Below are 16,646 nucleotides of genomic sequence, written 5' to 3'. Positions count from 1 at the left end.
GAAGCATTTTCGATTATGAGGAGAAATGACATTGTGCCACGATACGTAGTAAGCAGAGTAGGACTGTCAGGGTTACTTTGGAATGAGTTGTGAGGGAAAGCCTGGAAGGGGGACCGCTGAGGTAAGACCTGTGGGATGTAGATGTGTTAGCCATGAAAAGCTCTGGGAGCCACACTTTCCAGGCAAAGGAGTCAATTCATGCAAAGAAAAGGATGGACTTGTGTGCTCAAGGCTGGCGTACCTGTGCTTTGAACACTCTCCCTGGCTGCTCCAGATCAGATGGAATGTAGAGGTACAAGGGCGAGAACAGGAAGCAAGCAAGGCTATTCTAGGAATCCAGATAGGTCAGACAGGCAACCTGGACCCATGTACTCCTGGCGAAAAGGAGAGAGGTTTGGGGTCCGTTTTAGGGACACGGGTAATGGTGCTTGCTCAAGTCTGGATATAGGATGGCAAGCGGAGGGAGCTTGAGGACAACTGGGAGGTTGTTGGACTGGTGGTGGTGGTAGCGACTGAGGTGGGGGGCATGGGGAGGCATGGCGGGTGGCGTCCAGAGCTCTCGCATGGCCGTGTTGCGGTGGAGGTGCCCAAGAGGCTGAGCTGAAGAAATCAGGTTGGATATGAGCTTGTAGCGGAGGTCAGAGCTTAGCCATAAATGCCAGCACTTGGCCCAGGCAGGAGTTATTTCTTTATTCTTCACAAAAACACCAGAAGATAGGAACCATCTAGCTCTGGCAAGCAGAAATCAATGAAAACGACTTTTTATGTTTTTGTGTTTTCTTTTGTTTTGTTGAGTCGGAGTCTCACTCTGTCGCCCAGGCTGGAGTGCAAAGGCACGCTCCCGGCCACCGCAGCCTCGACCTGCTGGGCTCAGGCAGTCCTTCCCCTGAGCTTCCAAGTCGCTGGAACTACAGGTGTGCACCACCACGCCCAGCTAATTTTTTGATTTATTGTTGTGATGAGGTCTCGCCGTGTTGCCCAGGCTGATCTCGAACCCCTGGGCTCAGGCAATCCTCTCACCTCGGCCTCCCAAAGTACTGGGATGACAGGCTTGAGCCATGGAAACTACTTTTTAGAGTTACTTTGTATTAAAGTGTTTTCCCCTTTAGTGTAATAGATAGACCACTGAAACACACGACCCAAATATATACAGAAATTTAATAAATAATATATGTATTTCAGATCAGTGGGGAACGATGAATTTTTGCTACTTTTACATAAAAATCAATGAAGCCCGCTGAGAAGCCCACCATTCAATAAATAGTATAAGGATAATAGGTTCCCATCTGGGAAAGAAAAGTAAATTGGGTCTGTGCCTTTCATCTTACATCAGGATAAATTCCAAGTGGATTAAAGATTTAAACATAAAGACTTACATTATAAAAGTACTAAAATTATATCTAGAATTATTTTGAGGTGGAACATCTATATGTTCCAAAAGAAAATATTTAAAAATTATATTATTAATTATAATTAATTAATTATATTAAATCTGCATGGGAAAGTCTAAAGGTAAATGGCAAATTGGGAATATAGATTTGTAATTTGTATTACAATGAGCCACTCCTTCTAATATGTGCTTACTCACAGAATTAATAGTTTTTAATAGACTGACAACCCAGTGTAAAAATGGGCAGAGAGTATGAGTATGTAGTTCATAGAAAAAGGAAACATATGAAAGGATGTTTAGTGTCTCATGATAAAGAAATGCACATTAAGGTCACACTACTATTTTTCCCTTTTCAATTTTGCAGAAATGCAAACTCTTAATGACATTTGTTTGGTGAGACTGAGGGGAAATAAGTACTCTCTTACTGTGGTGGGAAGAGAGGAGATTGTCCCAGCCCCACAGAGAGCACCTCGACAAGTGCATGTACAAATGTGTGTGTGTGTGTGCGTGTGAATGTTTAACAGATCAGCTCTTTGACCCAGCACTTCCACTTCTTGGAATTTGTCCTGCAGATACGTTTGTATACATAGAAAGTACAAGCATGTCCTTTGCCTCATTCTTTGTGATAGCAAGGAATGGAAATAGCCTAATGGTCAGCATTATGATTAAAATTGACCTATGAAAAAATAAAAGTTAAACTGTGGCACACGCATGGGGTGGAATTGCAATGCAGCTCCTTATGTGGCTGCAAAGAACAATAAGGAAGCACTCTGTGAGCCAAGACAAAAAAGGAATGATGTTGGGTAAATAGAAGAAGCAAGGAATGGAGGGGTGCTTGAAACACTATTTTCCTTGGACTGATATGTAAAGTAACTCTGTAAGGAGATGCAAGAAACTGATAACAGTAATTATCTGTGGAGGACAGATGGGAGTTAGGAGAATGGGGGACAAGAGCTGGAGGGAGGGAACCTCCTCCCCATACACCTCTATTCCTTTAAATGATGAATGTGGGTCTATAAAATATATATTGTATTCTTTATTCAGAAAAAGTCAAAGCACCTTATACACAGGTGTTGCTCTTGGGATTATAGACCTTACATTACTTGGGAAGTTATTTGCTAAATAACACATAGCAAATCACTTCCCAGCCTTTTGGCTAACATCAAGTGTAGTAACATAACAGTAAAGATATGCTCTTTGACCCAATAATACCTAGAAATTTAATTCACAAGAAACAAATAAAAACTACACACACTTTTCATGGTAGCAATGCCTATAATTATGTGAAAAAATAGAAGCAGCCTAAATGTCACTATAGGAGCATTATTTAATTGATTATGACATATACATCATGCTGTGATATTAAGCCACTCTAATATAATTAAGGCCATGCTGAAACATTTATTCAACACGTATTTACTGTGAGACTATTATGTATCAAGCATTGTTCTAGGTGTAGGGATACAACAATAAATAAGACCCTGCCCCCCCTAAAATGACAAAATCTATATGCCTTTGGAACTTCTATTATTTGGGGGAAGACTACACACGCAGACACACAGATTACAATGTCAGAAAGTGATAATGGTTATAACTTCAAATAAAGGGGGATAAGGAGCAGTGAAGGTGTAGGAGTTGCTATTTTTACATAAAAATTAATGAAGCCCACCGAGAAGATGATATTTGAGGGAAAATCCCAAGGGAGATGACTGAGCAAGCCACACAGGGGTGTGGGGGGAGCATTCTGGCAAGTGCGGAGAAGAGGCCGTGAGGTGTGTCTGCGAAGTGGCAGGGAGCCTGCGTGTCTGGTCATCGTGCTGCGGAGGAATGCCAGACAGGGAGAAGGCCACGGGCAGGGTTCTGATCACGAGGCGACCTGGAAAGCCATGGTCTTTTACTCTATGGCTTCCACCAAGCCATGAGAAATTCCGGAACACAGGGGGAAGTGATTCAAAATGCCTGTGTGAGAAGCAAGAGAGCCTGAGTCCTCTTATAGGGCGAGGTGGTGTGTGGAGACATGGCACATACCTGGACATAGACAAGAGGTCAAAATGCAGCACTCCGCACGTGACCGGTTGTGGGAGGTGAAGGAAAAGGAGGGCTCTAGAAGGATGCTGGGGTTTGGGCACCAAGATAAATGATGGCACCATTAAATAAGACTGGACGTTTAGGAGGGAGAGCAGAGTTGGACAGAGCTGGGAAGAAGATGTGTTCCGTTTTAAACCTGTTGAGTTTGAGGGAACTGTGAGTCACTACTACAGAAAGGGAGAAAACGAAAATGAACTCAGTGGTGGTTGATCATAATTAAAGATGGTGCAAAGTTATGATTTTCGTTGGATAGATGGATGGAGATGGATGGATGGATGAACAGAAGTCAATGTGTGTTTATATGTGTGAGATATTGTGTGTGTGTGTGTGTGTGTGTGTGTATGTACACATGCCCCAGCTCTGTCTACTCCGAGGTCCTGGGACAGTGATATATCATTAGCAATGAGCACATTTAGCACCAGTTGGCAGTTTCTAAGTACCTGAAGGAAACCAGAGCTTCTTGGCAAAAGGGCTGATTCCAGGTTTAGATGAGAGAAAATACAAGATGATCCTTGAACAAGATGATCCTTGAAATTGTTATGTCAGAAAAAAAGAACATTCTCAACGAGACTTCCACTAGCCAACTCTGGGGCAATTTGAGCATCAAAATAGATGATAGTTATGGATTATAACACATTCAGTAAGAATCTGTGGGTCTACACTGATATAAAAACAAATGAATTCAGAATTTGATAAGGAATGGGATATTACAGTTTCGCAGTATCTCCCATATAGTATTATTTAATTTCCAAAGGAAAAGAGTAACTTACATTTGAGAGACCTGATAGACATCACCTTAGTCAAGTTTTAAAAAGCGAACATCACCAGTAGTGGGACAAGCCAAGATAATGTGCCAGCTCATAAAATGTAATTAGGAGCTGGGTGTGGTGGAGCATGCCTGTTGTCCCAGCTGCTTGGGAGGCTGAGGTGGGAGGGAACCAGGAGTCCAAGGCTCCAATGCACTATGATCACGCCAGTGAGTAGCCATGCACTCCAACCTAGGCAGCATAGTGAGAGCCCGTCTCTGAAAAGAAACAAAAACAAAAGAAAGAAGCACACAGCATCATCTCTGTGTTATTCTTACCAGTGATGCCTTAGCTGAATCTCATAATGAGAAGACATCAGACAAACCCAAAATGAGCGTTTATGCTCAACAAAACAGCTGGCCTGGGTCCTCCTAAAATGTCAGGGCCATGAAAGCCAAGGCAGCTGGGCCTGGTGGCTCATGCCTGTAATCCCAGCACTTTGGGGAGTGGAAGCAAGAGGATTGCCTGAGCCCAGGAGTTGGAGACCCGCGTGGACAGCTTGGTGAGACCTCATCGCTACAATAAATCAAAAAATTAGCCCGGTGTGGTGGCGTGCACCTGTGGCTCCAGCTACCAGAAGGCTGAGGCGGAAGGATCGCCGGAGCCCAGCAGGTCGAGGCTGCGGTGGCCGGGAGCGTGCCACTGAGCTCTAGCCTGGCCAATAGAGTGAGAGACTCCGACTCAAAAAAAAGAAAGAAAGAAAGTCAAAGAAAGACTAAGGAAACATTCCCGATAGCAGTGGATTACAGGGACATGACAACTAAATGAAACACAATTCTGAACGATCTCCTTTTGCTGTAGAGGACATTGCCTACCAGGACAATGGGTGAAGCATTTGGGTGGAGGGGAGATCAGGGTTCATATTCTTCCCTCAGTAGCTGAAGAGTGGTTATGTAGGAGAAAGTCTTTATTTGTAGGAAACGCCCCAAATTATTTGGGAATGATGGGGCATCGTGTCAAGAACTTACCCTTAAATAATTTAGGGGGAAAATACTTTGTACAATTCTTAGAACTTTTTAATAAATGTGAGATTGTTTTAAAACTTTTCAAAATTATCACAAAAGCGAATAGGGGATGACTGGAAATATGTGAGGCCCACACTTTGTATAAGGTTGGCAGGAAAGAGAGGTTGACACAGGCTGCATCAGAGAGGAGATGGCACTGAGCTTTCAGAGCTCGTGTGTGGAGAGGGAACAGATGTCAGATAGATGGTGGCTATGGGTGTCCTGTGCGCCCAGGCCCAGTGGGAAAGCAGGAAACGGGATGAATATCAGCTGGGCATGGCAGACAGTTCTTAGGAGCTGAGGGGGCAGGTAGGAAATGGAGCTGAGAACCTTCCTTCTCTCTGAGAAAGAGCTGTCTCCTGAAAGTGGCTACTTGCCTGCTGTCTTAAGTGCAGTAAACTGAGTATAGGTTAGTCTTGAAAACTGAAGTTACTTCATTATAAAATATATGAAAACAATGTAATATTTTTCCATACTACTGTTCCTAGGACAGATATTCTTGGAATTGCAGAAGAATTTCCAAAATTACCATTGGTATTTGAAAGAGAAGAAATCCTTGTGTGTATGCATGTTGCCAAGGCAGTTTTTTATTTGGTAGGGTCGGAGCAGGTAGGACATGTATGTGTACTTCACAAACATAGATGATTCATAAACTGTTGCATTAGACGAGACTGGTTTCTGAGCCAGCTAGTCAGCTTAGAGTGTGCAACTCTGATTCAGAAACAGATCATCTCAGAATGAATTGACACTGTTTCCTGCAGTGCCATAGGCCCACTGTGAGAGTGATTGACCCCCACCTCACCCAGTTCGTTAGACCCGCAACTGGTTCCGCATTGGAATTGCAGAACCTGAAGATTACAGCGTGACTGTCTTAGTTCTCCCAAGACTACCCATGACCAGAGCCACAGTAGAAGCGCAGGAGGGAGGTGAACCCATTTCCCACGAGTGGGGCCTTAGGGCTTTCTGGCCTCATTCCCTCGCAGAACCTGCCTGAGAGAGCCCATGACAACTCTCGTTTGAGCCTGCATGCCCTTTTGTGGTCCCGAGGACGCCATGGGGCACAGATCTACCCACAGCACCACCAAAACATGTGCCCCATAGTTGGTGCCTTACGCCTGACTCTACACCCCGTTCCAAGCCCTTGCCTTCCGCTTTCAGCAATGAGTAGCGTGGGAAAGAAGAAATGCTAAGTGGCCCCTCGTTTGGGAGGGGTTAGGGAATAGAGGAGCGAGAGCAAGACCACAGTCTGCCCGGGCTGCTGAGTTGGTGGCACATTTTGAGCAATAAGCTTTCCTAGGGTAGATGCCTCCTTCTTCCCTCCCTCTTTTCCTTCATTGTTCTTGTCCTAATGTAGAACTTCACTGAGACACTATTAATTCCTCTTCCACGTCTATACTTTGCAGCAATACATAGGTCTTACTTTTTTAACTACGTGCATAAAACATTTTAATACCTGCCATTGCCCCAAGGGCAGGAACTATGCCTTATACCATCTTTTCCTCCAAAGGCTGAATAAATGGCTGTTGATTAATTCAACTTGGTACAATGAGCTGGGGTCCCTGATAGATACATGAAGAATAAGAAATATGATTTCTGCCCTCAAGAAAATTCCAGCCCAAAAGGAGAGAGAAAAGATCTAAAGTTTTTATAATACAGAGTAGAAAGTGATAAGAGCTAAAATAAAGACAAAAGTTAAACCAACTTGAGTATGAAGGAAAAGGAAGTTGGTTGCACTGTAGGAATGTGAGAAGTCTTCATAAAAGACATGGAGTTTTTAGTTTGACTTTGAAAAGTGAGCGTACATAGGTGAGCAGGGGCGGCAAGCACTCTCAGATTCTGTCACAGGAATAGACAGGGAACTGGTGGTAGAATCTTGATCTTCTTAGACCTAAGCACATGTGTGCCCTGGGACATGCAAGGCCATGGGATGCCCCAAAGGTCCAGGACAGGTGAGGGCATGACTGACTCTGCCCAGCAAGAAAGAGCATGGTAGCTGCAACCTGCAGAAGGGTTAAAAGAACGGAAAGAAAGGGAGTTAGGAGACAGTCGGGAAGCACCTGCCTAAGCAGGACAAGGCAGTGACACCAGGAGTGAGAAGGAGAGAGGATATTAAAAAGATAATGCAGTTGGCCGGGCATGGTGGCTCAGGCCTGTCCTCCCAGCACTTTGGGAGGCTGAAGGGAGGGGATTGCCTGAGCCCAGGGGTTCAAGACCAGTTTGGGCAACTTGGTAAGACCTCGTCTCTACAAAAAATTAGTCGGGTGTAGTAGTGCATGCCTGTAGTTCCAGCTACCTGGAAGACGGAGGCAGAAGGATCACCTGAGTCCTGCAGGTCAAGGCTGCCGGTGGCCCTGGGCGTGACACTGCACACGAGCTTGGGCGACAGTGAGACTCTGACTCAAAAAAAAAAAAAAAAAAAGATAATACAGAGGCAACAGACAGGCTGTGGCAAGTGGATGTGAGCAAAGGAAACGGGGGCACTCCCAGTTTTGAGACGGGGACAGGAAGAGGGGCAGGGCCGTTCTTCGAGAGGGATCTCTGCCCGTGGTGGTGAACTAGCGGAACTAGAGGAATGAGGTGCTGACCAGTTGCATTTGCTCTGTATTCATTGGGCCTGAATATCTCCAGCAGTGATTTTAGTCTGTGTACCCTCGGGAGTATAGATGCATTCATATAACTCTTTGCCAGTGACAGACTAAAACTCTGGTTAAGTCTTGAGAGGGTTCATACTCTTTCTTTCTTAAAGACCTACAGTTATTTAAGACATTATTTTTCTTAGGCCAGGTGCAGTGACTCATTCCTATAATCACAGATCTTTGGGAAGCTAAGCAGAAGGACTGCTTGAGGCCAGGGGTTTGAGAGTAGCATGGGCACCATAGTGAGACTCTGTCTCTACCAAAAAAAAAAAAATTAGCCAAATGTGGTGTCTCAGACCCGTAGTGCCAGCCACTGAGGTGGGAGATTGCTTGAACCCAGAAGTTTGAGACTGTAGTGAGCTATGATTGTACCACTATACATAAGCCAGGGTGATAAAAGTGAGACCTTGTCTCTTTAAAAAAAAAAAAAAAAAGCCTAACCCTGAATTGTACCCCACATCTTTAAAATAAAAAAAATTTTTTAAATAAAAATAAAAGTCAGGGGGTAGGATTGGCAGTTGAGGGAAACTGCTAGGGGAGGGAGGGGCATACCTCATCAACAAGGGTAACTACATGATCAATGTTTATATACCTAACCCTGAATTGTACCCCACATCTTTATAATAAAAATTTTAACCCAGGCTCGGTGGCTCAGCCTGTAATCCCACGCCTTTGGGAGGCTGAGGTGAGTGGATTGCCTGAGCCCGGGGATTCGAAACCCACCTGGGCAACTTGGCAAGACCTCATCTCTACAATAAACCAAAAAATCAGCCAGGCCTGATAGCGCACACCTGTAGTTCCAGCTACTTGGAAGGCTGAGGCGGAAGGATCACCAGAGCCCAGCAGGTTGAGGCTGTGCTGACTGGGAGCAGCCACTGCACTCCAGTCTGGGCGACAGAGTGAGACTTCAATTCAAAAAAAAAATTTTTTTTAAATAAAAATAAATAAAAATAAATCCATGTATTTGCCAAAAAAAAAAAAAGAGGCCGGTTGCAGTGGCTCATACCTGTAATTCCAGCACTTTGGGAGGTGGAGGTGAGAGGATTGCCTTAGCCCAGGGGTTCGAGACCAGCCTGGGCAACTTGGCAAGACTTTGTCTCTACAAAAAATCAAAAACAATTAGCCAGGTATGGTGGCGCATACCTGTGGTTCCAACTGCAGGCAGAAGGATCACCTGAGCCTAGCAGGTCGAGGTTGCAGTGGCCTTGAGCATGCCACTGCACTCCAGCCTGGGTGACAGAGTGAGATGCAAACAAAAATAAAACTAAAAATAATTTTTAAAAAAGAAAAAGACATAGACGTAATTTTGTTGCTATCACTGGCATGATGTATGAAGAAGACCCCCCCAAAAACCCCCAGAATTTACTTATAAACATTTACGTATTTATTCTGACATGCTTAAACTTCAGTCACCTTCAAAGCACTGTCCATTTGATGCAGTGCACACATTGAGATGCTTTTCCCACTGCTCAAAACAGTTTTTGAACTCATCAGTTTTGATGCCTTTTAGTGCCTCTGCCGCTTTTTGTTCCACCTTTTCCATGTCTGCAAAATATTTCCCTTTGAGAATTTTTTTTCTTTTTCTTTTTCTTTTTTTTCATGTTAAAGATGTGGGGTACAGTTCAGGGTTAGGTATACAAATGTTCATTATTCAGGTTGCCTTGTTGATGAGTTGTGTCCCCTTACCTCCCCTGGCAGTTTCCCACTACTGCCAATCCCTTTCTTACAGTTTTATGATAGTTGTTCAAGGTCCACTTCTGAGTGAGAACATATGGTACCCCGTTCTTTGTTTCTGTGATAGATCACTAAGTATGATAGACTCTAGGTCCATCTAAGTTGCTGCAAAGTCCATATGTTTGTCCTTTTTATGGTTGCATAGTATTCCATTGTGTATATGTACCACATTTGAAAAATCCAGTCCAGTTTCGATGGACAGCATGGTTGATTCCATGTTTTTGCTCTTGTGAATAGTGCTACAATAAACATGCATGTGCAGGTATCTTTTTTGTAGAATGATTTGAGTTCTCTGGGTATATTCCCAATAGGGGAATTGCTGGGTCATATGAAAGGTCAATTTCCAGTTCTTTCAGAAATCGTCACACTGTTTTCCAAAGAGTTTGCACTAGTTTGTATTCCTACCAGCAGTGTAGAAGCATTCCTTTTTCTTCACATTTTCACCAGCATCTGTTGTTGTTTGTTTTATTAATGATGGCTATTCTTACTGGGGTTAGGTAGTATCTCAATGTGGTTTTGACTTGCATTTCTCTGATGATTAGTGAGGCTGAGCACTTTTCCATGAGTCTGTTGGCTGCCTGTATCTCTTCTTTTGGGAAGTGTCTACTCATTTCTTTTGCATTTTGCTGTTTGTTTTTTTCCTTTCGGCATGTTTGAGTTCCTTGTAGATCCTGGATGTTAGGCCTTTGTTAGATATACAGTTGGCAAATATTTTTCCCCACTCTGTGGGTTGTCTCCCTGATCTCCTGTTGGTTTCTTTTGCTTTGCAGAAGCTTGTCAGTTTGATGAGGTCCCACTTGTCTATCTTATCTCTAATGGCATGGGCACTTGGAGTTTTGATCAGGAGTTGGTTGCCAGTTCCAATTTCCATAAGGGTGTCTCCTGCATTTTCTAAGGTTCTTATAATTTGAGGTTTCACGTTAGGTCTTTGATCCATTTAGAGTTGATTTTTGTGTATGGTGATAGGTAGGGGTCCTGTTTCAATCTTCTGTATGTGGACAGCCAGTTTTCCCAGCACCATTTACTGAACAGGTTCTCCTCTCCCCAGTGGTTGTTGTTGGAGATTTTGTCAAAGATGAGTTGGTTGAGAAATTGAGGTTTTGCTTCCGGAATCTCTATCTTGTTCCATTGGTCTATATGCCTGTTCTTGTACCAATGCCAGGCCATCTTGATTACTGTAGCCTTATGGTAAAGTTTGAACTCTGGAAGTGTGATGCCTCCTGCTTTGTCTCTTTTGCTAAGGATTGTTTTGGCTATTTGTGGTCATTTATTTTTCCATATGAATTTCTGCATTGTCATAGCCAGGTCTGGGAAGAATAATGTTGGTAACTTAATGGGTATTGCGTTGAATCTGTAGATTGCCTTTGGTAAGATGGACATTTTAACAATGTTGATTCTTCCTATCCATGAGCATGGAATATTTTTTCATTTGTTTGTGTCTTCTTAGATTTTTTTGAGCAGTATTTTGTAGTTTTCATTGTAAAAGGTCTTTCACTTCTTTGGTTAGGAAGATGCTGAGGTATTTCATTTTTTTGTGGCTATTGTGAATAGGATTGTGATTTTTATTTGGTTCTCTGCCTGCTTGCTGTTGGTGTATAAGAAAGCGACTGTCTTTTGCACATTTATTTTGCACCCTGAGACTTTGCCAAAGTCTTTTATCAGTGCAAGCAGGTTTTTGACAGATTCTCTTGGATTTCTGAGGTATAGGATCATATCGTCAGCAAAGAGGGATAACTTAACTTCCTCTTTTCCTATTTGGATACGCCTGATTTCCTTCTGTTGTCTAATTGCTGTAGCTAGGACTTCCAACACAATGTTGAACAAGAGGGGTGAGAGTGAGCAGCCTTGTCTTGTTCCGGTTTTCCAGGGAAATGTTTCTAGTTTCTGTCCGTTTAGCAGTATGCTAGCTATGGATTTATCATGAATGGCGCTTACTTTTTTTTTGGAGTCGCACTCTTGTTGCTCAGGCTGGAGTGCAGTGGCACGCTCACATCCACCACAACCTCGACCTGCTGGGCTTAGGCAATCCTTCTGCCTCAGCCTTCCAAGTAGCTGGAACTACAGAGGCATGCCACCACACCCAACTAATTTTTGTGATTTATTGTAGAGATAAGATCTCACCAGGTTGCTCATGCTGGTCTCGAACCCCCGGGCTAAGCAGTCCTCTCACCTCAACCTCCCAAAGAGCTGGGATTACAGGCTGAGCTAACACGCCTGGGATTACAGGCTGAGCTTACTGTTTTGAGGTATGCTCCTTCTACACCTAGGTATTTGAGGGTTTTTATCAAGAAGTGATGCTGGATTTTATCAAAAGCTTTTCCTGCATCTCATGATACAATCATGTGGTTCTTGTTTTTACATCTGTTGATGTATTTAATGACATTTATGGTCTTGCGAATGTTGAACCAGGCCTGCATCCTGGGGGTGAACCCTACTTGGTCATGGTGGATGATTTTTGAGATGTGTTTTTGGATCCGATTTGCTAGAATCTTGTTGAGGATTTTTGCATCCATGTTCATAAGGGATATTGGCCTTAGTTCTCTTTTTTTTGTTGGATCTTTACCCAGTTTGGGTATCAATGTGATGTTAGCTTTGTAAAACGATTTGATGTTAGCTTCATAAAGTGATCTTTCTCAATTGTCTGGAATGCTTTCAATAGGATTTGTGACAGCTCCTCCTTTTACATTTACATTTTGTAGAATTCTGTTAGAAAGCCATCTGGTCCAGGGCTTTTTTTCTTTTTTTGTACGTGGTTTTCTTATGACAGAGTCAATTTCCTGGGTTGTTATTGGTCTGTTTATAGTCTCTCAGTGTCTTCTTGTTTCAACCTTGGGAGGTTGTGTGATGTCAGAAAGTCCTCCATTTCATTTAAGTTATCAAGTTTTTTTCCATACAAGTGTGCATAGTAATCTCTGATAATCTTTTGTATTTCTTCGGGTCGATTGTGATTGGATCTTTTGTATTTCTGATTTTATTTATTTGGGCTTTTTTTCTCTTTTTCTTAGTCCATCAATCTTGTTAATTCTTTCAAAGAACCACCTTTTTGTTTTGTTGATTTTTTTCTATGAATTTTTATCTTCTGTGTTCTGTATTTGAGCTTTTACTTTGGTGATCTGGATTCTTCTGCTACAGTTAGGGTTTTGTTGGTCATATCTTTCCAGCTCCCTTAGGTGATTTGTTAGGCAGTTAACTTGTGATGTTTCTATTTTCTTGATGTGTGTTCACAGAGATATAAATTCCCCTTTTAGAACTGCTTTCTGGCATCCCAGAGTTTTTGGTAGGATGTTTCTTCATTTTCATTTATTTCCAGGAATCTTTTAATTTCTGTTTTGATTTCGGTGTTGATCCAGTAGTCGTTCAGCATCTTGCTCTTTAGTGTCCATGTCTTTGTGGGTTTGGGGAAAATTTTGTTGGTGTTGATATTTATTTTTATTCCGCTGTGGTCTGAGAAGGTGCATGTCAATATTTCAACCTTTTGGAATTTGTGCTTCATTTATGGCCAAGGATATAATTGATCTTGGAGTACACTCCGTGTGGTTGTGAGTAGTATGTATAGTCTGTGGTTGTTGGGTGGAATAATCTGTAAGTATCTGTTGAGTCCATTTGGTCGAGTGTCAAGTTCAGGACTTTTTTCATACGGGGAAACAAAAGTTACTCAGAGCAATTGAGTGAACAGGGAAGGTGGGGCACAGGGATCATGCCGTTTGGGCCAAAAACTGACGAATACTTGACTAGGTATGAGCAAGTGCACTTGTAAGTCACCCATGACGAAATGGGCAAATGTATTGAGAAAGTCTCCAAAAGAATTTCAGTGAAGACAAATGTAGCCTCTTACAATACCAGTACCTGGTCCACTGATGCTGATGGGGTCCTAGAGCAGTTACCTAGCGGGGGAAGCTTGTACTACAAGGGACCCGCCCGCCAAAACATAATTCCAATTTTGGGGGAAGGTCCTCTCATATATATATATTTTTTGAGTCATTGTCTCACTCTGTCACCCAGGCTGGAGTACCGTGGGCAATCGTGGCTCACTGTAATCTTGGCCTCCTGCCTCAGCCTCCCAAGTAACTGAGACTAAAGGCACATGCCACCATGCCTGGCTAATTTTTTGATTTTTTTTTTTTTTTTGTAGACATGAGGTCTTGCTGTGTTGCCTGTGCTGGTCTTGAACTCCTGGGCTCAAGTAGTCCTCCTGTCCTGACCTTGCAAATGACTGGGATTACAGGTGTAGACCACCATGCACAGCGGATGATGTATATGTTCTTAAAAGGATGTCAGACAGTTCAATAGAAAAGAAGAGTCATTCCAGTAAATGGTCTGGGACAGCTAGATATTCACATGCAAAAGGCAGTTGGGCACTGCCTCATGCTATACATAAAAATTAACTCAAAATACATCATTGAACTAATGTAAGAACTAAATTTCTGAGAAGAAAACATAGGACTGTATCTTCCTAACCTTTATAAGGGGGACCCAAAAAAACCAGGAATTTATTTGTAATAAATCGTATATTCTTACATGTTTAAACTTCAGTCACCTTCAAAGTACTCTCTGTTTGATGCCATATACCTATCAAGACACTTTTTCCATTGTTGAAAAATGTTTTTGAACTTATCAATTTTGATTCCTTTTTAGTGCTTCTGCCATTTTTTGTTTCATCTTTCCCACGTCGGCAAAATGTTTCCCTTTGAGAACATTTTTCATGCAGGGAAACAAAAAAAGGTTGCCCAGGGACAGATTGGGTGAATAGGGAAGGTGGGGCCTGGGGTCATGCAGTTGTTGGTCAAAAAGTGCTGAACACTCAGTGCAATCTGGGGAGATGCACCCATAAATCACTCATCATGAAATGAACAAATGCATTGAAAGAATCTCCAAAAAAACACTCACTGAAGTCAAATACAGCCTCTTTCAACAATGCCAGCTGGCACACTGATGCTGAGGGGTTCCTAGAACACTTGGCTGGCGGGGGAAGCCTGTACTGCAAGGGGCCCACCCTCCGAAAGATAAGTCTGGGGTTTTTTGGGTCCCCCACCTCGTATATTAGGCATTGGCTTCTTGGAGGTGACACCAAAAAATTAAACACCAAAATTAAAATATGTAAGTGGGACTTCATCAAAATTAAACCTTTCAAAAGACTGATGTGAAAATGAAAAAGCGCACAGAATGGGAAGCATTTTTTGCAAATCATATCTGATAGGAGACTTGTATCCAGAATTTATAAAGAACACTTACAACTCAACAATAAAAAGTAACTTAGATAAAAAAGTATTTGAATAGACATTTATCCAAAGAAAACATGCAAATGTTTTCTTTAATAAACACATGATGATCAGCATCATTAGTCATTAGGGAAGTGCCAATCAAAAGGACAGTGAGATACCACCTCACACCCCTGGGATGGCAGCAGTGAAAAAGGACAGTACCAAGTGTTGATAAGGACGTAGAGGAGTTGGAACTTTATGCCCTGCTGGGAAGCATGGGCAGTGTGGCAGCCACTTCGAAAACCATTTTGGCCGGTTCTCAGAAAGTGGAGCGTGGAATTACCGTACAGCCCCCCAGTTCCACTCCTGTGTGTGTTCACATGGGAACTGAAAACCACGTCCACGTAGCTTCCCTATGTTTACAGTAGTGTTATCCATAATGAAAACTGTGAAAACAATGTCCATCAGCTGATGGACAGATAAGTGTGATAGATTCATAAAATGGAATATTATTCAGCCACAAAAAAGGAATGAAACCCTGGTTCGTGCTACACGTGAGTGAACCTGGGAACATTATGGTAAGTGAAAAGAAGCCAAGCATGGAAGACCAAATGTTGCATGAACCCAGAAATATCTAGAATAGGCAAATCCATAGAGATGGGAAGCACATTAGTTGATGCCAGGGACTCAGGGGAGGGGAGAACAGGAATGATTGCTTGATGGATGGAGGTTTCCTTTGGGGGCAGTGAAAATATTCTGGAACTAGAGAGCGTTGATGGTTCCAGAACATTGCGAACGCACTTAGTACCACTCTCGTCCACTTTAGAAAGGCTTAATATGGTAAATTTCATGGAACATACATTTGGCCACAAAAAAACAGGTGAATTTTATGGCATGTCAAGTATATCTCAGTAAAACTGTTTTAAAACTAAAAGGCACAATAGTTTGTTGAAATCACCAGGGAACTGTGCTAAGGGGAAAAAATTCCAATCCCAAAGAATACATACTGAACAACTCCATTTCTATAACATTTTTGAAATGGCCAAATTTTAGCAAAGAGGACAGATGTGTGAGTTTCCCTATGTTAGGGCTGGGGCTGGGGAGACGAAAGGAGATGGGTTGTCGGAGGGCGGCATGAGGCACCTGGTGGTGCTGGAGCTGTAGCATCTTGCCTGTGGCGGCGGGCACAGGAGCCTACACAGATGACAAAACCGTATCAGAATAAACACATTTACATACAAGTAAATGCTGTACAATCTGAATATGAGTGGTGGATTGCACCAATGTCAGGGTCCTGGCTGTGGTATCGTACCATTGTTTACTGGTGTATATAGTGTACACTATTGGGAGAAATTGGCGAGAGTGTACATGGGATCTTTCTGTAGTATTTTTTTACAACTGTACGTGATGCTACAATTATCTCAATAAGGCTGAGCATAGTGGCTCATGCCTATAATCTGAGAGTTTTGAGAGGCCAAGGCAAGAGCGTCCCTTGAGGCCAGAAGTTCAAGACCAACCCTAGGTAACACAGAGAGACCCCATTTCTAAAATATAAATGTAATGCCGGGCTCAGTGGTTCAGCCTGCAATCCCGCGCTTTGGCAGGCTGAGGTGAGTGGATTGCCTGAGGCCACGGATTCGAGACCTGCCTGGCCAACTTGGCGAGACCTCATCTCTACAATAAAAGCAAAAATTATCCGGGCCTGGTAGCGCGTGCTTGTAGTTCCAGCTACTTGGAAGGCTGAGGCGGGAGGATCGCCGGAACCCAGCAGGTCGAGGCTGCGGTGG

At 42.9% G+C, this 16,646-nt stretch overlaps 1 protein-coding gene across 1 annotated transcript in view; it reads left to right on the top strand.

The window, feature by feature from the left end:
* Positions 1-7,189: 7,189 nt before the first annotated feature.
* The window catches only part of LOC103252667 (DNA repair-scaffolding protein-like), a 74,845-nt gene continuing 65,388 nt past the window's right edge, over positions 7,190-16,646 (top strand). The window contains exons 1-3 of the mRNA XM_008051257.1: positions 7,190-7,226; positions 9,947-9,954; positions 10,960-10,963. Of these exons, the coding sequence (XP_008049448.1) occupies positions 7,201-7,226; positions 9,947-9,954; positions 10,960-10,963 (38 nt within the window). The 5' untranslated portion in view covers positions 7,190-7,200. The remainder of the gene's footprint in view (positions 7,227-9,946; positions 9,955-10,959; positions 10,964-16,646) is intronic.

Source organism: Carlito syrichta, unplaced genomic scaffold (assembly GCF_000164805.1).
Source record: "Carlito syrichta isolate Samal-C Ts95f unplaced genomic scaffold, Tarsius_syrichta-2.0.1 Scaffold169240, whole genome shotgun sequence".
Lineage (NCBI taxonomy): Eukaryota > Metazoa > Chordata > Mammalia > Primates > Tarsiidae > Carlito > Carlito syrichta.
This window is presented reverse-complemented; position numbering and strand designations above follow the sequence as displayed.